This window comes from Sinohyriopsis cumingii, chromosome 8 (genome assembly GCF_028554795.1).
Source record: "Sinohyriopsis cumingii isolate HCF-2022 chromosome 8, ASM2855479v2, whole genome shotgun sequence".
Taxonomy (NCBI): domain Eukaryota; kingdom Metazoa; phylum Mollusca; class Bivalvia; order Unionida; family Unionidae; genus Sinohyriopsis; species Sinohyriopsis cumingii.
Genome location: NC_142968.1, coordinates 40,527,908 through 40,551,607, shown reverse-complemented (window position 1 = coordinate 40,551,607; position 23,700 = coordinate 40,527,908). Strand labels below are relative to the sequence as shown.

Here is a 23,700-nt window from a genome sequence, read left to right as displayed (position 1 = left end):
CGAACACATTATAGGTTCCGAAAGCGAGTTTTTGCTTCCAGACAAAACAGACAGAACAAAATTTCAATCCTATGAAAAGAGTGATATTACGTCATATAACTTGAGATAAGCCTATATAAAGATAGGAAAGCAATTATTTTCCTCGTTCATATATGAATATAGGAACAAAATAACATCATCCTATCTTCCCTCACTCTCCTTTTACAAAAGCGGACTGAAGTACATGAATTTAATGTTTAAGATAATACTGTTGTTGGCATTATCTCAATTTTCGGGATGAAAAGTTTTACACATCTACAACGGCATCATGACCAGGCGATGTACTAATTCTACAGTGCTATAAAATATTTCGATACGAGCTAGCGTTTGTTATTACTCTTTGGCCTCCTATAAAATTGCATCAAAATATCATGACTTAATTAAGTAATTACGTATTTTCAGAGAGATGTGATCACAGATCAAACAAGTATATACAATTTCATCTTCTGTTGTTTATGGTATTATTGTATATTTTTCCACGTGATCATCGTTATTTGGACATAATTAATACAAAGCTTTCTCACATTTATGAGCATAATTTTGAAAGAAGAAAGAATATAAATATAAAGAAGAGTTCCGTTATTGTTTAGTTTTACTTAGGTATCATTGGCATTAAAGTAAAAACTAATGTAATCATCGTTTATTAATTTGTTAGGTAATTAAGCTAATTGGACATTGGGTATTATGCTTTTGATTCGTTGAATATAATATTTTGCGTTCTGTCTCGATTTTGTTGATTCTTCTGATGTTTTAGGAACAAATATAATCGTATGCATGGAGAGGATGCAATGACATCAACGTTAAGGATAATTAACAAATGATTAACAAAATGACACAGTTATTGATAATGATCTTCTCGAAAAGAAAGAAAATTCAAAATCAAAACAGCACTACCAGTTTATTCGCAATTGGGTACATTTTTTTCCTATTCCTTTCTTTCCAAATGTGTTGTAATTCATGAGTCTCAACATTAGTAAAATTCGTTTATTTTAATCTTAGTGAAAACGTCAGTGTTCCCAAATTGTAGTAATTTACCGCTTTTATCTCATTTCTAACAAGGCAGGTGCATATTCCTTTTGAATAATATTTATCCATCCAAAATAAACTAAATTCTGTTTTTGCATGTGCAAGTAAAAGAAACTTTTCAGGCAAAGATTTGTTGAGGTTCGTGTCTTTGTGTCTTAGCAAACCCTCATAGTAACTTTTTATCTTTGCAACTTAGCATTTTCTCATCATCGCATCATATTTCGTATTGTCATAACTTCGCCAAACTGTCTCATAGCGATGAAGTTAAGAGGCAGTTGTTTTGTAGAACGGCGCTAACGGTACACCGTATGCAACCAACACCGGCTGTTGCAAGTTGAATGACGTGATAATTCAATTAATTGTCATCTAAGTTTCGATTTTGCGTAAGAGAGACATCGATTGCTCTAAACGCAGAACTGCATCACGGAAATAACGGGGATCATGAGATGAAAAAGAATCACATAAAGGACTCTTTTCAGCTGGCAAATTCGAACCTTGTGATCGCGCAGTTATCAGATAATGGCTAACGTTGCTTGCCATATGCGTTTGTTAATAATTAGACTTACTCCTAAAAGAGTTGTTTCCCTCGTGTTCAGGGAATCGCATGACATTATTAACCATATAGATTCTTATTACACAGCTAATTCAATCGACTCAAAGTGAGCAGGATGCCTAGTATTCTGTTAACACCACTTATTAAAATGATTATACTGCTCTGCTAATCTAAACATTTTCTTCCATCATTAATGGAACCAGACACCTCCACACATGAAGATAGAAAATATTTCTTTGTTAACTATTTCAGGCATTCAAACAGAGGAGACAGAGAATTTGTTAGACAATGGGATTGTTGTCCTCACAAGCCCACACTATTTATGACAACGTGTATTATTAATGATTAATTGATTTGATTGCCTAATAATCATACGTCCAGAGAATAATTTTTTAGACATTACCTATTAATTGCAGTTCATCAATGCATGGGAAAAAATAAAATATATACATATACATATACATACATATATACATACATATGTGTATATATATATATATATATATATATATATATATATATATATATATATATATATATATATATATATATATATATATATATATATATATATATATATTTAGCCTTAGATAACATATACATATTAAGAAATCTACAAAGCGACTTACTACGAATTGATCATAACATTGAAATTTACTGGTGATATAAAGGTATATCTGGTGAAAGTACAACGAGTCCAATGAACACATAGTTAGCGTTCATGTACACCTGGGGAGCCACAGTAACTCAGCTGGTAGGGGTCAAAGTTTCGATACCCTACCAGGCCAACACTTTTTTATTTCCATAGAAAATAATCACTTGAATTCAATAATTTAAAGAAATAGATTTCAGCCCCAAAATACTGGTTACAACATATGATACAACTTGATTGTGTTAGATCTTTAAAACACGAACGAAAAATCCTCTCACTTACAAGGTTATATAGTTCTCTACTTGACCTCAGGTCACAATAAGCTTTTTATTAAAAAACAAAAACTATTACCTAATGGAAACAAACCTTCAATAATGATCCTAATGTTTCCAAATAAAAGGTGTTAGTTATTATTAGAAACGAGAACCTAGACTATGTCAAATGCGCTATGGAAATTCCAAAACCTAGACATTGTCCCAAATAAACATATTTACTTGTATTAATAATAATTCTAATTTTAACCCCATACACATAGAGAATAATTTAGCTATGTATTAATTGTTTTGAGAATAAAATGAAAAAGTTAATTCAGGTCAAGCAGAAAATGAGCTCAATTTTGGACAAGGTCAAGTCCAACGAACAATGTTATATTACAAGAGCAGGTAATCAAATTAAAAAAATTAAAAACAAAACTAACAAATAGTGCAAATAAAATATCCACAATACTTCCTCTCGTAAAGAAAAAGAAAGATTTACGCCATAAATCTCTCTTTTTACTATAAGTCAAACATACATGTGACAAAAAATTACATAAGATGAAATCTTACGAATGACACAAAGTATACATAAACCATATATTTCTATACACGTGAAAGTGCATCTGCTAAACGAATTGTTCTTGTCCATGACGTGCCCGATGTCAAAATTGTATTCCTGCAACATCAAACTCAACTTTATTAATCTTTAATTTTTGTTTTTGATTTTGCCAATTAAAGAAAGGGGACTGTGATCACTAAACACAATAATCGGAGAAGGTGCTGAACTAATGCAGACTTGAAAGTGTCGTAATGCCAATATCAAGGCCAGACGTTCCTTTCCGATCGTAAAATAATTTCTCTGGTGCTTATTTAATTTCTTTGAAGAATATCACACTGGATGACTTACACCATTTTTATCTGCTTGAATCTTCACTGCTCCACCCCAACATCACTTTCATCAACATACATTTTAAATGATTGACTGAAATTTGGACTCTTAAGTATGGCTTTTAACTTATTAGAAGCCTCTCAAACAATTTTCAGACCAATGGAACTTGGTGCTTGTGCTCAATAAAACTTTCAGGGGTTCAGCAATTATGAATAAATTGGAACAAAATTGCCGATAGTATCCAGCCATACCCCAAATTGCTTCAGTTGCGTTTTACTAATAGACGCATGCAATTCAGGATAGCCTTGACCTTAGTATCTATAGGTTTAACTTATCCGTGTCACATGATATGTCATAGAAATGTTACACAAGCACGGCACAACTCACGTTTAGATGAATTAATTGTCAAATTTGCATCTATGAGTCTGTAAAAGAATTTCCGAATTGCCTCTAAATGATCTTTTCAGGTGTCTTTGTAGATGATGGCATCATCGACGTAAGGAACACAATTATCTAGATCAGATGTAATCATTTTTATCAAAGTTTGAAAAGTACTAGGCGAATCTTTCATCCCATGACCTGGACCTCTTAGAAACAAAAACATTATAAATAGGTATGTCTTGTTTCTGTTGCTTAATTTTAAGCTAGTAGCAATCAGAACTAACGTGCCTTTTGTCTTTCTATAGGAACACGTAGGTAGAGATAAGTAGATTTGATGAATCTTTTCAGAAATTTGATATCTTAACTTTGTACCAGTTTGAAACTTGAAGTGCTCCTATTAGGCTGAAATATTTTTTTTTAATGAGAAGACTGCTGAGTTAACGTCTTCCTGGAAAAAGAAACGTTATTAGCTAAGGAATACTCACGAGCAGCATTTTCTAACGCTTCAATCTTGTGCACATCACGTTATTTTTCAGCCTCACCATTGACCCAATTATATAACCCTTCAACCAAAATGAGTTGTCTAAGATATTCGTAATCTTGGAGAAACATTCTTGGCTAGGCATCCTTTATCGAATAAATGCTTTTTCTCTTGCAAATTCAACATTAGTGAGTCCATTTTATTTTTTATGGTTCCTACACTTTTGTCCATAACCTAGAGTTACCAGCTCGTAACTGTTCAAGGTACATTTCTTATCCAGGTCATGATCAGCACATTGCTGTACTGACAGGGAACAATATGTCACGAGCTTTGACAAAATGTGTACTTTGCAATATTATAGTCTAATGCTCCCTTTGGCATTTCAAATTTTCAGCATTTTTGTTCAAAATGAGGAGAATATTTATCTACTTCTTTTTCTTTAAAAGGGGAAATAACCTTATATTTTTTGTAACATCAAAACGTGAACTTGAAATTCCCTTTCTTTCTTTTCTCTTTCTCTTTGTGGCTGCAATTATCTTTTTCTCTCTTTCCCCTTTCTGTAACGGCATTTTCCTTTTTCTTTCCTCGGTATATAATTGAATTTGTTCCTCTTTCTTTTTTCTGTAACTGAATTGTATTTCTTTGTGCTTAAGCTTTCTTTACTCAATTTTATTTTGTATTTTAATTTCAATTCGATAGCTTGCAAGTTACATATGAATTGTAGTATTTATATACGGTAGAGATATCGTAGGGTTTCCTATCATATGCAGTGTTCATGATTTTCACAATCATTCATTTATTTAACTTCCAATAATTATCATAGTATTTTGTTGTGCCCAAAGCTGAAGTCTAATAAAGTCAGAGTCTAATCTTTATTTGAATAATTTCAGTATCAGAACTAGGTTTATACACGGTTGCACCATCAACAAAGAAATTTGGATTTGCCGATTCATTATTTAATGGGAGAATGTTTCCATAAATAGAAAAGAGGAGTGTGCCTAAACAGAGCCTTGAGGGACACCTGAATACATAATGCATTTTGTTGTGAGTTAATATTTCCAGTGGTTACCTGTTGATAGCTTTTGGTTTAGGCATGATCTAAACTAGTTTAAGAACAATAATAATCAGACCTATAATAGTTCAACTTTTGCAGCAGAATTTCATACTGAACTCGACCAATGGCTTCTTTGAAGTCAAGGAAAACAATCCCAATCAAAGAATCCTATTCCATTTCTTACAGCCAATGCTCTGTTAATTTGGTGGATTCTGTTTGGCCTCATTGATAGTTATAAATCCGATTGCACATTATTAAATAGAGAGTAGGTTTGAGTCAATTTAAAGATCGGCATAGCTAATTGCTTTCAAATAATTTTGACACTATATGTAGAATGAGTATTCGTCTCTAGTGCCCTGGATCGAACTTTTCTCCATTATTAAAGATAGATGTAACCTTTGACATTTTAAGGCATCTGGAAAGTTACCCATCATTATACTTAAGTTTACAATAAGCATTAACGAATGCAATTAATGTTCAAAATTTAAAGATTTAGGGCATAATGCCATTCAGTCTGGAGGATTGACTAAAGCTGAACTAACTGAGCATGTCACAAAACTTACCTTCACTGATATTATCTATTAAAATATATCTATCATCAGGAATTTTATCTCTTATAAATAATACAAGGGCATCAAATTCAATTGGGATGCTAGCCTGGTTTGAATACAGGTATTGTATACGCTTGTTTGGATTTTATTGAATATTTCAACAATATATTGCACATATGTTGTTGTGTCATCAGTTTGCTTAGCTCTAACGGCGAAACAACTGTTCTTGGATGTGTTAAACTCTTTTAGTTGCTTCCACATTCCACACTTTCTTGGTACTATTGTTTTTATATATAGCCTATTTATAATATAGGGGGCTCTAGAGATAGGTAGTACCTTTGTTGTCTCGCAGCTGCATTCTCTGAGTGGACGGACACACTGGTCCTCGCGCATTTTCCAAATCTCTCACGTCTGCCTCCAAGAAGGAATTATTCCTGGCATACCCCGGTACATCGCTTGAGCTGGCGGGCCAAACGACGTTGATGGGGTGATGTTAACACTGCATCACTAGGCGTATGCACTTTTACAGTGAAGTCACCGGCTAGGGCGGAAGGTCTCTACAGATCAACGGCCAAGTGTTCGGGACCAAGGCGCACCATAAGTATTAGTGGATTGCGGCTGTGGCCGACCAGCTATGGTTCGAAATAGCAGGGAAGGCAGATATCTTCAGTCATGGTTGTCCATCTGCCTTAGAGATGGAAACTCTGATATAAAACCTACGGCCTGCAGATCTCGCTATCACCGTCCTCGCTTGCTGGGCCAAGGCAGATGAACACCTGGTTTAAAGGGTGGGGCCAGTTTACGCAGACTGCACTCCACCTAAAAGCTCCATTGCGCAGGAATGAATGAACTGTCTACTGCCTACGTTTACGTTCGACTCTATCAAGCCCTGCATCGATGGGAAAGGGGAGAATACGGCAGGTGCAAGATGTCACTGGAATCCGCAGTCCAAATTCTGCATGCAGGAGACTCAGGCCTTTGGCCGTCTGGTGTTGATCCGGAGACGACACCATCACCTGGCAGCAGCCTGAGTGACCAAGCAGCCTTCTCTACGGAAAGTACTGCTTGCTCCGCATGGAGATGGGCCTAGAAAATGTGGTCTAACCAAACATCGTCTCTTTACCCCCCCACCCGTTGGCCTGCCGCAGCCAATGGGCATGTTCCAATGCGGTGGAAAATTAACAGGAAAAACAAGGCATTCCCCACCTGATTCACATCGTGGTAAAAGATTGAAACTGGCTTGTTGGAACATCAGAACATTGCTAGACTCAACCGACTGCAATAGACCAGAACGACGCTCTGCCTTAATCTCACACGAACTCTCTCGCCTTGTTGTTGACATTGCTGCACTTAGCGAAGTCCGCCTTTTAGAGGAGGGAAGTTTGAGAGAACTCGGAAAGATTAGACCATGTACTGGTCAGGAAAACCAAAAACTGAAAAACGACTTTCAAGAGTCGGTTTCATGGTCAAGGACACAATCGCCACCAAGTTAACAAACCTTCCCACTGGTCACGATGACCATATCATGTCCATGCGTCTCCCGTTAGGGAACCAACAACACGTCACACTCTTCAGTGTATATGCCCCAACACTCCAAGCAGATCCTTCTGAAAAGGATAAATTCTACGTTGAACTGCTCAGCCTTATCAAAAGCTTCCCAGAGAGCGACAAAATAATCATCCTCGGAGATTTCAATGCCAGAGTGGGTCGAGACTCAGAAGCCTGGAAAGACGTCACTTTGAAACATGGCGTGGGTGACTGCAATGACATTGGGCGCCTGCTTCTTGAATTTGCGCAGAATTACAGTTCCCCATCACAAACACCGTATTTCAGCAGAAAGACAGCCTGAAAACCACATGGATGCATCCTAGATCAAAACACTGGCACCTAAACGAGTACATCATAGTACGCCAGAGGGACTTAAAAGATGTGCTTCATACCAGAGTGATGGACAGTGCAGAGTGCCACACAGACCATCGTCTTGTCTGATGCAAGCTCGACTTTCACTTCAAGCCCAGGCCCAAATAACTAGGGGGTACCCTAAAAGGAAGCTCCAGATCAAAAACCTGTTGTCTGAAGACGTCAAGGCAGATTGTCAAGAGATCCTGCAGTCTAGGCTTGAAATACTTAATTGTCCCCTAGATCTACTGCTGAAAGAGTTGTGGAATCATAACAAGGCTGTCATTGTGCAAACCTCGGAAGAAATCATTGGATTCATCACTAAGAAAAGCAAAGACTGGTTTGACGAAAACAACCAAGAAATCCAAGAACTGCTTGCCAAAAAGAGATCAGCGTACCAAGCCCATCTCGCACAACCATCCTGTCTACAGAAGAAAGCAGATCTGCCTTATCTGCAGCTCACTCCAATCCAGTCTCCGAGACATACAAAATGAATGGTGGACAAAGCTTGCAGAAAAAACCCAGCTGTACGCTGACACTGGTTACTACAAGGGGTTCTATGAAGAGCTGAAATCAGTGTATGGTCTTTCCTTCCAAATACAAAGCCCCCTATGGACTGCAGATGACCAAGATCTACTCACTGACAGGGAATCTATCCTGAACCGCTGGTCAGAGCACTTCCACACCTTCTTCAGCACTAGGCGTACAGTCCAGGAGGCAGCTATTGATCACATCCCACAACAACCACCTAAGATGGAACTTGATGAGGCACCCACACTGCAAGAGACTCTAAAAGCTATAAAACAACTGAAGACAGGAAAGACTGCAGGAAAAGATGGTATCCCACCAGAGATGTGGAAGAGAGGAGGCCTAGCATTGCACACCAATCTCCACGAGTTCTTCGTTTGCTGCTGGGAGCAAGGGAAACTTCCACAAGACCTCAGCGATGCAGTCATCATCATCTTGTACAAAAACAAGGGAAAATTCTGATTGCTCAAACTTTCCATCGCAGGCAAAATTCTTGCTAGTGTGTTGCTAAACAGACTGGTGCCCACCATTGCAGAAAAACATGCTACAGAGAGTCTTTAGACCGACATGTCTGTTATAACTAATGGAACTTTCTACATGGATAAGAACACCCCACCCCAGAGTCACTATATCTTTAACTTCAAGCTAGTATACTAAGGAACAAGTATGGGGTCAATGACCTAATGCTTACATGTTAGTAATATAACAGAATTAACTATAACAATATAACAAAAGAGGATATGATAATAAAAAGAAGGTAACCAGAGTACACTAACTAGTAGGGTATATGGGAATGTAGTACAGTTAATATATGATATCAAAGGAGATAAACCATCATTCGTCTTGTACAATATACATACGCTTGCACAATACATGCACGCTTGTCCATTATACTTTCGTCTGTTTGCAAGTTTGATATCAAACATACATAGATTTAACTATAACCAATGAGTATTGCAACACTTTTCTGACCATGAGGAAAGTTATTAAGGTCGATAAACACTAATATTAAATGAGAAGGACTCGTTATTATTACGAAGAGTGTAATAGGTAATGACCTATAATAAATAAAAAGTAACATATGGATAAAAAATAAGCTGATAATATCTGTGCAACCAACATATGTATGAGAATGTTTGTTCTAGACATGCTAAATACTGAATATTTGGACTTCATGGGCCATATGGTTGTTATCTGCTCATTATTTAACAATCGACGACATCCGAATTTTAGTAGGTCTAGTGGACTCGACAAATTATGGAGTACTTAGTGATTGTATGCAAGGGATATTACTCAAATTGAATCTACTACTCTAAGCTGGCCTTTATCAGAAATAAGCTAGATTATATGTGTGCATGATAACACATCTGTACAGTTTTAAAGGCAATTATTCTGAACCCTGTCTGAGTTCGTTTATAAGGATGATTGCTCAGATTATAATATGTAATAGTTCAAATTGTTTTAGAGATAATCTCACAGTGCATTATGTCGTTGTCAGCGTGACAAGTAATCGTTAAGTTTGATTTATGAGCCAGGATCGCAATAAATTGACTACTGATATGGATGGAATCTACTCTGTTTAGGGCATGATTACAATTTTAATTAGAGTCCATTCGATAACGATTCGATAGACATGTCTGTAAGGGAAATATCGGAATAAATGACGAGTTGAGATAAACAAGAGAAATGTGTAGGACGACTTGTGCCATTTGAGACAGGTATCATAATAAACTATTTTTCAGAATAATTATTAATAGAGGCTGTAGAGAGAGGATTATTCTGACGTTAAAGGGAGTGATACATTTTGGGTGGTAAAAGAAAGTAATCCTGATTGGCTAAGCTGACTGACGGTGTGCACGTGTTCTCAGACGGAATTCTGGCTTTTAAGAAATTCCCTTCGCGAAATTAGTCTAAGTTCCTGAGGGAAGAAGGAATTAAGCTCCTAGAATTATTAAAAGGTACTTTTCTCGTTAAATTGTCTAACGAATACGTGTCAGAGAGGGAGAGACACGAAATGAGAGAGATTCGACTTCATAGAAAGATAAGGGTCTCGAATACTGCACAAGGTTTATCTCACTAACATACAATATATGTTCATTGACGTAAGTTTAAATTTAATTGTTGAATTTATTCATTTTAATTCATACATCAACTTTTCATTGAATTCAGAAGTACTTCTTTGCAAGCATATTTTCTCAAGTATTATCAATGGCTCATGTATTATATGAATGAGTTCGGATTTAGATGTTTTTGTATGTAATATAAATATTGCAGTGTAAAGATGTCATACATTTATTATTTATTGTAAAAATTATTTTTGTTGTCTTAAATGATTTGTATCATATATGCTGAGAATTGATTTTTCTATGTCCGGAAAGTTATGTCAATGAATTGCTAGTTAGCAAGGTAAACCTTGTTTATTTTATTTATAAATTTTAGCGTATCGTCTATGCAAATATCTGCAGTAAACATCATGCAGACGGAGAAAACGTTACTATGGTAAATGTAAATTGGAATATCTGTAAAGTTTAGTCGAATTCACGGCTTTTCAGTACGGACTCTCAAAACTAATTTAGTCGAATTCAAGGCTTTTCAGTACGGACTCTCAAAACTAATTTAGTCGAATTCAAGGCTTCTCAGTACGGACTCTCAAAACTAATTTAGTCGAATTCAAGGCTTTTCAGTACGGACTCTCAAAACTATTTAGTCGAATTCAAGGCTTCTCAGTACGGACTCTCAAAACTAATTTAGTCGAATTCAAGGCTTCTCAGTACGGACTCTCAAAACTAATTTAGTCGAATTCAAGGCTTCTCAGTACGGACTCTCAAAACTCTTTTACGATTATCGTGTATTAAGACAACATTTTTAACTGAAAATGTGTGAATACCATGTTCATGTTTGCATGAGAGAAAGAAAGAGAGAGAGAGATGTGTGTGTGTGTGTGTGTGTGTGTGTGTGTGTGTGTGTGTGGGTGTGTGTAACAGCACTCAAACATATACAAAATTATATCGTTTGGATGGAATCCTTGCCTGGAGTTTTTAACGCTGATTTGATAAGAAACTAGGAAGATAGACTGAGTCTTTATTCATTTTAGTCGCGATAAATTTTTCAATAAAATGAATTGAAAAGTGGATACAATAAGCAACACGGCATTATCTTTCGTGTACAAAATGCCAAGACAAAACATTAAACAACGAAAATACGTCTGCATTCAGATGTAAGCAAAGCACATACAATAATCAGGTTAATTCACACAAGAGGGATAGCAAATATTTGAATTGTTAAAGGTATACATATGAAGATAAAAGCAGCCATGTAATTTACAATCATGTTGAAACAATATTAGGCAAGTGTTTAAATCATTGAACATCATTTGGTACATATATGTTATATATCTGTTCAAATTTGCGTCTAATAAGATGAAATAATTTTCCCCAATGAAATCATTTCTATTTATTATTGTTGGGATTTTCGTTTTGCTTTTAAGATGGCGGATGGTACTATAGAATGCGTGTGCTTATAGGACTGAAATTAAATTTGATAGCTTATATGTATTTATTAGTATCGCTACCATTGAAAGGATTCCTTGTATTTAGACTTCTATATGAATTTACAATTGTGTAGTCAGTCATGGCTTCAATTGTTGGATTTGGTGTGCAGACGGACAATCCATTTTCTGTTCTAAATGACAATCACATCGAAATTGACGGATTACAATTTGTGGCCAGTTAGCGATGGCGGGCAAATACAGTTGGGAACCTTTGGGGGACCTAACGATGTTGGATCAGTTACGATGGAGGATAAACTAGTATTCATTTTTGAGATTCAAGTTACAAACAAAAACGTTGACATACTAAAGATTCTGGCATACGAAACAATACATATCGAAGTTCGAAATAGGAAAAAATCAGATTCCATAGGGTGTTGATGAAGCGTTCAGAGAAAACTGTATTGTTGTGGTGCGAAAGTTTACTTGCAGTCAGCTGATGTTCGATGTGGATTCCATGTCCATGGCTAGTCCGTTCAGATTAGAGGTACATCATTTGAACAACCGTTACCCCGAAGTAAAGAGACACAAACGGCCCATATTTGAGGCGTTCCGTAACTATTGTGACAGAATACTTAAAAATAGTCTAGAAGGGTACTAACTATTTATTTGAAAGCACGAAATATGTGGTCACAAGTCAAGTTGCTACGCCACATAAATTCGAGGTCCAAACTTTTGATTCAATATCTATCAAATCCGGTTATTAATGGGACTGTCATCAGTGACCAATTACCAGACTGGCTGCATGCAATGAATGGTTTTTGTAATATGTCACGTCTGTTATATTCAACGTTTAGAGGCAAGCCAGAAAAGTAATGTTTCTCCTAACCAATTACACAAAGCACGCACACAAAAAGCAAATCACTAGTAAACTATGAACAATCCAAGCAGCAATAGTTAAGATGGTCGACACATTGTTTACTGCATAACATAATAAATGAAGAATTAAAATCAAACACCGATAAATATGAGAAGCACAATTCTCCTAAGAACGATAACATGCCACTCATGACAGTGGGTTCAGCATGTTCAGCGAGTGTAGAGCAAATACAACGGGTTAAGAAATAACGATGATTACAGCGAGTTCAGAGTGCAGCTCATATGAATGCTGATGAAAAAGTAAGGTGCACAGCAACATAAAAGTAGATGCAGATCTTTCTTCCAAGTTAAACACAAACACCTCACCAACCAATTGATCTAAAATAGATTACCTCCGCCAGAAATTCGTTGTATGTTTCTATCGAATGCATCCGCAAACGTTCTAGAAGGTCTGTCATCAACATGAAACCCACAAACAAACATACCTGAATACCTGTCTTCAACGTTAAATCTCGTCATTTAACAGGTCAGTATTCATCTATTGAACCAATCCCGCACTGATCAGGTTCAAGAGCTGAGATCATCGACACCAAACAGCAATCTGACATGCAGCCGACTGTGACTAGGACAATACACAGTGATAGTTTACACAGAAATAACTAATGATTATTACAGAACAATAAAGGGCAGGACAAATGAAACCTAAATGGTAGTATAAAATGTGGTATTGAAAATCCCGTGTCTGAAAAGAGGAGAGCCGAGAAGTAGGTACCGAGTTTTCACCATTTGTTTTTAAAAAAGCCTTTTCCTTTCTGGAACATACTATGACAAAAATAATTTTTCTTTCGGAAAGAAGCAAGAGTCATTGGTTACAGCTTTAAACACGCATAACATCTACACTTTTGAGATATGGATGGAAATCCTCATATAGTTGCTTTAAATTTACTAAAAATCTCATATATAGTCAATGGTGGCTACCGAGAAAAATAAATATTTGATACCAATGCAGATTTCTTTCTTTATACAGCTAACTGTCAAGCAAGTAACTCTATCGATTTTCCCTGCTGCCACATCAACTTGGAAAAATAACTAAAGAGCGGCTTTTTTCTCCACAGAAATGGTGGCCCGAGGACATCTTTGTTTATCACTAGGGAATAAGAATCTTATAGCTATTTGCCCAAAGAGGAAAAGCTGTTATCTCCCCTTAAATCTTTTGGAGCATTTTAGAATCACCCCATCCCCAGAAAACTACTCCAAATATATTTTCATCCGCAGTATGCACGTGTACGTCCCTGATATATTCTTTGATAATTCTCAGGGTTTGATACAGCTGACGTTAGTTTATAGTTCATATAAATCGTTTAAAACAAAATATATTTCCTCTATTACTGTGCGTTCTTTTAAAACAAATATTACGCAGAACAGTCATGTATATTCGAACTGTATCAACCTTTCTGGCAACAAAATGTATACAGAATATGCGTTTCATCCATGCATCAGTTCACTATCAATCACATTTTCATGTCCACTTGATAGAAATGGCTTGCACTATTGAAAATGACTCGAGTTAAATAAACTTTTTTTTATAAAAAACCGTTATACGTAAATCTATCTGGCATAAAATATTCCTTTGTAAAACTATTGTTTTGTTTGGATAGACAGATATTAGTTTAAAACATTATCTAAGTTTTGAATGCATGGCAAAGCCTGTTGCAGGATATCTGATGTGAATAAGAAGCCTGTATACGTTTTAATGACCAAGTCAATAAGTTTTATGCAAATGAATTAAATTGTTATCTGACTAGACGAGTATTGCTATTACACACACTCGTGAACAAAATAGTGCATATATTTTTCACTGAAAAATGGATACAGAAAAGGTTTTCTTCGCGGAAAAATAGTTCTGAAGTGATCTTTCACTGAGTAAAAAGAATACTTCAAAGTGAAGAACTTAATCTTGGGTATCTTTTCTTCCACAAGTGAAAAATATGTGCTTGAAATTATTTTACCACAGGGGTGGTGACGTTTACGGGGGTTGAGGTGGTATTAGAAATCAGCCAAAGGAGAAAGCAGCTTTGCAGATCTAACATAAATACTTTAAAGATTTCATTTACCATTTTAGAGTCTTATTAAATTTGTATGAATACATATATAAAGAGGTCTATCTATAACCGGTTATAGGACCAAATTCTGACCAAGATTATCATTTTCCAGAACCTCAAGAGTTCGATTAGTGTGAGGAGGTTCCAAGCAAGCGTAAGCATAGATATCACAATTAACATTTCGAAAGAACAACTGAAGGCTGTTAGATATTGTTTGTAACCAGTAAAGTCGGCAACATGAATAAAACATGAAACACTTTCACCCTATAAGCACCCATTTCATTCATTTGTCCAAACAACTATCAATGTTTTCATATATAATCAGTCTGCATATGTGCCGCATTACGATTTCATTTATGCTAAAATATAGTGAATCCAGAAAATGCAAATTTTAATTTAAGACAGAGTTTTATACAAAGGAAAAGAAAACAGAAATATGAAATACGTTCAGGAATTAAAAAAAGCTACTATGGACAATCTGCCATGTTTTGAATCCACTGTCTACGTCATCCAAGATAACGTTTTGAGCTCTAGTCTTTAGACGTCATACCAGATTCATTTCTAGTTTTCAGACCTGTCAAAGAAATAAGGTTTTAACGTTAGAAAATCAAATATCAAACAGACGAGCAATACACATTACACATAACGGCTTTTGAGTTCCATAACAGCTTTATAATTTCAGTACAACACCCCACAATAATTTGACAGTATCTCTACATCATTTCTTTCCATCATACCGTCCGATATGATTATCTATCTATAATAATGAACAAGGGCAAAAAAACCCCATTATTTTACATAAGTTATTAATGTGCTCACCGATACGTTAATGGTCAGCACCATATCTGACAAGAACAAACATTACATATCAAGTACGATACGTTGTTTCTTTTATTAAGTACGAATACAAATTTCATCACCTTGAATTGGTGATGAAGTCAAAATGTTTGTCCTACACGTAATATAAGGTCATTTTTACAATGACGATAGTTTCGAATCATATTCAGAATTTGCACAATGTCTTAACAAATACAGGATAGAACATTCATCATGTTCTATCAATGTAAGATAATTGCGAGGGTGCGTTTCTTGCAGATGAAAAATGTTTTGCCTTATCTATCTATCTAACTATCCGTCTATCCGACTCTGTCTATATCTCTGTCTGTCTGTCTGTCGCTCTCCCTCTCTCTTACTCTCTGTTTCTCTCTCTCACTCTCTGTCTGTCTGTCTGTCTCTCTCACTCTCTGTCTGTCTCTGTCTCTCTGTCTCACTCTCTGTCTCTCTCTCTCACTCTCTGTCTGTCTGTCTGTCTCTCACTCTCTGTCTGTCTGTCTCTGTCTCTCTCTCTCACTCTCTGTCTGTCTGTCTCTCTCTCACTCTCTGTCTGTCTGTCTCTGTCTCTCTCTGTCACTGTCTGTCTGTCTGTCTCTCTCTGTCTTTGTCTGTATGTCTGTTTGTCTCTGTGTCTCTCTCTCACTCTCTGTCTCTCTCTCACTCTCTGTCTGTCTGTCTGTCTCCCTCTCTCTCTCTCTCTCTCTCTCTCTCTCTCTCTCTCTCTCTATATATATATATATATATATATATATATATATATATATAGAGTGAGTGCTCATTCATTCATTAATCGCCATTAAATACCTGGCCGTCAATCAATGTATAATGTAAGTAAGTCTATTAATTTCTAGTATTGTTGTCTATGCCCAAGGCCAGATTCGCTTGTTGTTGTTGTTATTATTATTATTAGTATTATTATTGGTATTATTGAGTAGTAGTAGCAGCAGCAGTAGCAGTAGTAGTATTTGCTTTCTCTCATTTTATATAATTTTATATTGAGTTTGTAAGGAAATGCAGCTTTATTGAAAAAAATTATTTGTTTAATTTGCTTTATTGAACAAAATTTTCGTTTAAATTGTTTAATGATACCAATTATCAGATTAATTTAATAGATTTAGTGCTGCATAGATAAGATAAATACGTTACGTTCTGGAGAACTCTTCTAGCATTCATAATGGGCTTTGACTTTTTGACAGTATCGGGTAAGGGAGATAACCCAGTGAAGCCTGTAGTATATAACTCAATGAAGTTGTATTCATGCTGCATCCACACTTTTCTTAGGAAAACTTTGAAGTTTTAACTTAGTGCCAAAAATTTGATTTCTAGCAATTTGGAAACGGATCATGTGCTGCATTTTTTGTTTGAATTAGTCAAAGGACCATGTGTTTGTATTCTGCTTGCTTTTTACCTGCATCGCAGCTTCTCTATAATATCTTGTTTCTCTCAAGGTAAAAGCATTCCAAAAGATATTTAGTACCTATTCAAAAGCGTTTTTCGCCGTATCTGTGATACTTTATTGCAGAATACTTAGTAGATGTAAAAAGAGTGGTTGATATAATTCCCACTCGAAAGTCTGACTTTTGTCCAACCGCATCCACAGAAGCTGTCTATTGGCCAGTCCCCCTCCCGCCCGTAGAAAGAGTGGTGTGTGTGTGTGTGTGTGTGTGTGTGTGCGTGCGGGGGAGGGGGGAGGATGTGGCTTGCACTAAATCAGCCCAGTATTAACTTGCGATAACAGCATTTGTTCCTATAGTTATTAGTGGTAACCTACATTCCAAAAATACCATTTACCATGACCTACCTCATGGAAGTCAGCGATTTGGCTCTATGGTCATGGCGTCGATTATTCAATTACAATGTCGGTCTTCCAATGTAGGTCACACTAATGGTACGGGGAAAGAACAAACAATATACATGCACAATGTTGGAGATTTTAACATAATTTTTTAAAGTCTGATCTTGACAGCTCACCTTGTATGATCTTTCTAAACAAGCTCCTGTATGTTCTAGTTACTGGCTAAAAGGAAGCGGTAGTAACGCGAGAGTGAGGCCCTTGTATGTCAGCTCCTAGCGCGTTCCATCCACATGCGTGTCAGCCATTTTATTTAAAGACATTTGGGCGAGAATGGATGACACGTTGTGCATACATAGTATTTATCGGCAAATATTAGTGCGCTTTGTTGAAACAATGGAAGTGAGAGTGGGTGGGAAACACTATGTTGGTGAGTATTATGGTATGGATATGGAAGAGTTAAAAGAGAATGAAAAGCTCACTCAAGCTGGAAACGCTATACTGGAACATGGTCTAATTGCATGATATGTGCAATTTATTGCGAGGATCACGCGGCAACAAATATTAAAAGAGTATGAAAATGGGCAAAATGAATTTTAATAAAAGTAATTCTGAACGGATTTATTGCTTAATACAAACTGCTTAATGAGCAAGTGTGTCTGGAAAAAGAACTCAAGCCGCATGGTGCGACATAACAAAACAAGCGACAGTGAGTGCTAGAGATGGACAAGAACATCCTAGAATTCGAAAACCACTACCACAGGTGTGCGTTCCATATCTCGTATAAGTGGATTTCGAAGCAATGAACATACCTGTTGAAGGCCCTGCCGGTAATCCTAATAAAAGCAGCACGTAGAAAATAGCTGATACAGTTGCATGCAATTTCTGCTACATAGTCATAGCTCACACGTATCGGCTTTTCTGAGCAAGCAAAACGTGTGTGGATGGAGTTTCAATGCCAGAATCTATGAGACTACAATGATCTTTATCTGAGGACTGTGGGGAAAGTGTTCAGACAACACCAGTGAAAAGTAATATAGCTGAATAACCTACCATAATAAGCCGTATTGCATAGTCTCCCAAGTGGAATTTTAAATGAGTCAAACAGACGCGCCAGAGGGCTTCATCCTTGAGGTCGAGGTGAAGTATGCTGATACGTTCCATGACGCACACAGAAACTGCCCAGTAGCCGTAGAAACACTACGCGTTTCTGAGAGCTAGCTGAACTGCTATCATCATGATTTAATGGATGAACTGAGGCGAGTTCAATGAGTGCTTGACGTGACATGCGCTACGGTACCGAAACCTCACGCTAGACACAGTCGCGGGATTTTAGTGTCAGTAAGGTTTGACGGACACTAGAGTTGAAGCAATGCGCATGAATGGTTGGTGCCATACACCAGTGCAATACTGATCGCAGGACCAGTATAGACTGGCCTTGAGTAGGAATTATTCAAACTGATGAACAACTTGAGTGTTTGGAAAGCCTGAGAAAGTGGAGAGAATCCGAGGATGCAGTATTCAAAGAAGTGCTCTCGGCTCACAGCATCGGAACTAGTGGATTTTAATACCCTATAAAAGCAAGAAATCAATAGCACAAACTGGCACTTGCAGTGTACAAAGGTTCACGTGTTAATAATAGTGTGAAGATTGGAGATCTCGATGATACTATCGAATAATAAAAGGGAAATCTGATCGGGGATGGACAATGACACAAGCCTTACAAAAGATAGAAGAGAAAGAATGAGGACAGAAAATACGAGATCACATTAAAAATCTACAAGTCGAGCAGAAACTGTGGTTACATTCTGCCAGCATTGACCGAGAGGGCTTCCACAGTCAGTTTGCCAAGATTCGGAAGGCTGTTAATCAAGTCTTCTATAAGGACAGAACCCTCATAAAAAATTTCGAACTCTTCTCAGAGAGCAGGGCATTATAGTAGCCTAAATCTTTATGGAGCTCAGTTTTATCATAAGTATGATTGTGTTCGCGATCACAGTTACACAGCACCATGCCCAGTCCATTCACCTAAACAAACTCAGGCGGTGGTGTAAAACAATCGGTGCGAAAGAAACTGGAGCGGGTGGTCAGAATACTGAAAACTCTCTGGTAGATAAAGCGTCGGCAGTTCCGCCCGGATCTATCAGGTCAGTCGTGTTGTTCTTATCGAGGACCACTGTAGTAGTAAATGGGGTCACCCTAGGGACAATGGGACTTAGCATTAAAAACACCCCTGGGTCACTCTAGGGACAATGGAAATTTAACATGGAGAAAAATCGTGGGTCACTCTAGGGACAATGGGAATTTAACATAGAGTTTGGGTCTGTCTAGGGACAAGGGAAATTAACATGGGAATAGAGTTTGGGTTTGTCTAGGGACAAGGGGAATTGAATATGGGATTTTTTTTTAAAATTTTTTTTAAAATTTAAATTTAAATTTAAAAAAGTGTAGGCAATTGAAAGGCTATCTCTTTTCGAGAAATATGGCTGGCCCTGAAAAGGGCCTTTGGGTTTATGTTAATATTAATATTAACATAGATGGCATCTGTCACATCTTCTTCTTCTTCTTCTTAAACTCCTTCTAACTGCCGGTCCATACACAAGTACCCTCTTGAGACATCCTTGTCTTTCTATGTAAACTCTCCTCATCCATTGACTAGTATCTGTCCTATCAACAACAGTCCACTTGGACCTGACATACATGAGCATGTCCGTCCTAAACATCATGGAAGACACAAGCGTAGAAGATTGCACATCGGTCCACATCTTGAAGCGACGAGAACAAGTGAATCAATGCACTGAACTGCGCTTATTTATAGGTAGAGGTAGGATTGAAACGGATTGAGTTCATTCACCAATCCAAACACGCGTTACAAAATTCAGTCAGCCCGCATCCAATCCGAAGAGATTAGTCTGTGACGTCAGTTGGTCTATATAGATTCGCTAGCGCTTGTGTGCAGTCAATCTATGCGACAGTGATTCAACATGACGGAAATTCAGAAAACGATCCATTGGGGTGCACCAGCAGGGGAGACCGCCCAAGGGAACCCGGACTTACTTTCAGAAGAGGTACATTGGGATTTTGTGGATTTTCTTACCTCGCAAGAATTTGTTCCGGAACCTTCGTCTCATTCTTCATTACCGCAAGTGGAGAATTTTGGACATAGACAGAAAGAAGAATTGGAGAAATTTATGCAACGACAAAAGGAAGCGGAACAAGCTTTTCTCCTACAGCAACAGCAACAGCAACAAGAAGAGGTAAGAAAAAAACAACAGCAACAACAGCAAGAAGAAGTAGCAGCAAAGAAACAAGAGGGTGAAAATCAAACGGCTACGGTACTGTTGGACATTTTAGCGGAGTTAAGAAGTCTGAAACAAATGTATCAGACTTCTTTATCACGACCGAAGAGAATACGACCTTCCCGAGCTAAACACGCCAACCCTGTGACTAAGCCTATCGTACCACCCTTAGTGATTTCAACCCAATCATCAGAAGTAGGCCTTGGCCGTGGCAAAGGCTTAAGGCAGTTAAAGTTGATTGGTTAAACTCACTCCTACACCATAAAGAAAAAAGGCCCTTTTCAGGGCCACCCACATTTCTCGAAAAGAAATACAATTTCAATTTGCCAATAACTCAAAAAAAACCCCCACCCATTTTACCCTTATAGTACGTGTCTGTGTATGAGTGCGTGAGTGTAGCTTCTTATTTTAAAATCACAACTCAAAGACACTTACCTTGTATCATTAATGTATTCTTTTATCCATAGTTACAATCCAATTCACAATTCACAACACTTTAATTAAAAGTTCATTGACTTCTTCTGTTTCGTTGTTTAGTCTCTCTGTTTTTTGATTTTTTTTCACCGTCACACTCTTTTCCTCTTCTTCCTCCTCGCTTTCTTCCCTTTTTTCTCCTGTTTCTTTTTCTTCACCTGTCTTCTTTCTTCCTCAGAAGAATCCCTCTCTTCCTCTGAAGAATCCCTCTCTTCCTCTGAAGAATCCCTCTCTTCTTCTGACTCCTCTTGTTTCTTTTTTGGGCAATCTGGAGACCAATGTCCTTTTTCTTTACAATAATAACAGGTATCTTTACTTTTGTCTTTTTTAGCCCCTGTTTTCTTTCTTTTTTGACGGTCTGGACACTCTGAAGACCAATGCCCTTTCTTCTGACAGATATAGCAAGTATCTTCACTTTTATCTCGAAAGGAAGGAGAGTAGTCCGTCGGCTGGTCTGAAGAAAATTTTCTAATGACCCCTCGCAAAGCTCTGATGAAACGTTCCATCTGGGTAGTCTCTTCCATCGTTGTGCTCGGCTTGAGAGTGAAATGAATAGTGAAAGGACAAGACACGCACCCTTTTATATACGCTGGTCTGCCATGACTATAAATTAGTTTATGCTGTTTACACTTGAGTCATTTGACGTTTTGCACTCAAGATGAAACGATCCCATTCATTCGAGAAGAAAGAAGAAGAAGAAAGTAAGAGGCAGAAACGTGATCTATCGCCTCGTACCAGAGCTGAAATCTTGGCACAAATTCATGCCAGTGATTTTGAAGAGGACATGAGTGAACCAGAATTTGAAACCTCTAAACCAAGTTCGTCACCCTTAGTCAACCCTGAAAAATACTATTCCATTCGAGAGACGGAAAAGCGCTCCTCTAGAAAATTTAGAACCACGGCTTACACCTACACGGTGAAGTTTAAAGATTTCAAGGCCGACGTACCCATGGAGAAAGCAGAAGGGTTTATCACCGAGATGTGGGATTCTTTGCTCACCGCACTCAAGCGACAATGTCAACCCAAAGAAGACGATCGCTTGACACTATCCATAGATCACGACGGTTTGAAATCCCCTGTTTGGATCGAGTTTAGCAGACCCGCAGAACTAACCCCTTCCAAAATCATGGACAAGATTCAACACGTACAACAATCTAATGACCAGTTTGACATCACCGATGGTAAAGCCACACTGAAAATGGCTCACGTCTCTCTTCCTCAAGGGACAGGACGCAAAAAGGTCTTATTGGTGGACGACCTTCGCAACACCAAAACAAGTCTCGTCCGAATTAACAACCCTCATGACCAGATGTGCTTAGCCCGTGCCATCGTGGTGGGACGAACCTATGCCAACAAGAACGACACGGTAGAATGGAAAAGAACCTGGGAGAACATTCGAAAATCGAACCGAACCAAACAACAAAACGAAGCAGAACTCCTGTTGCAACAAGCTGGCCTGTCCAATGACACACCCTGTGGCATTCCTGAGATGCAAAAATTGCAAGATGCCCTAGCTCCAGGCTACACCTTGAAAGTGCACCCTCAAGAAATGCGCGGGCCTCTGTTGTTTCGAGGCCAAGATTTTAAGGACGGAAAATACATTCATGTCTATCATCACGATGAACATTTCGATACCATTACCAGTATCACCGGATTCCTGGGATATGTTTATTATTGTGAGAAATGTGACTATGGTTATAATAATCGAGAACAACACAAACATTGTGGATGGAAATGCCCAGGATGTTTAGCCTCTCTACCCTGTCTGAGCGAAGAACCAGTGCCTTGTTCAACTTGTCTGCGCACGTTTGTCAGTCCTACCTGTTACCAACAACATTTGAAAACACAAGGTTCACAGAAGAAATGTGCTTGTCAACTGCTGAGAATGTGCCCTACCTGTGGACAAGGCATACGTACCAATAGCACCAAGGCACACGTATGTCGAGGAAAGAAAAAATGTCACATTTGTCACCACATCATGGACTTGGAACACCAATGCTACGTGCAAAAATACCAACCCCCACCAGAGAAAGAGGACGGTCACAAGAAGAAAGGCAATTTCATCTTTTTCGATTTCGAATGCATGCAACAGACCGGCATTCACATTCCTAATTTCTGCGTGGCTCATCGGGCGTGCGAGAAGTGCATTCAAGAACCTATCTTCAGTCATTGCCCTCACTGCAGCAAGATTCCTGGAGGACGTGAAAAAATCTTTCGGGGACCGAACACGTTAGCCGATTTTGCCCAATGGGTCTTAGACCCCATCGACAAGACGTGGAGCCAAGAGGACATCGAACGTTACGGAGATTGTCATCTTCATGCCACGGTGATGGCTCACAATTTCTCCGGATACGATGGACAGTTTCTTTTGAGATACTATACGGAACAAGGCACCGAGCGTCCTAAAGTGACTTTGAACGGAGCCAAAATCATTTTCATGCAAGTGGGACAAGTACAGTTTAAAGATTCGATGAGCTACTTGGCCATGCCTTTGAGCCGAATGCCTAAAACGTTTGGAATGAC

The 23,700-nt window shown here is 37.8% G+C and overlaps 1 protein-coding gene across 2 annotated transcripts in view; it reads right to left on the bottom strand.

Moving 5' to 3' along the window:
• Window positions 1–11,378: 11,378 nt before the first annotated feature.
• Window positions 11,379–23,700, bottom strand: part of LOC149793337 (neural cell adhesion molecule 1-like) — a 47,795-nt gene continuing 35,473 nt past the window's right edge. For both annotated transcript variants that reach the window (XM_089967311.1, XM_089967310.1), the window contains exon 8: window positions 11,379–15,352. In XM_089967311.1, the coding sequence (XP_089823437.1) occupies window positions 15,340–15,352 (13 nt within the window). In that variant the 3' untranslated portion in view covers window positions 11,379–15,339. The remainder of the gene's footprint in view (window positions 15,353–23,700) is intronic.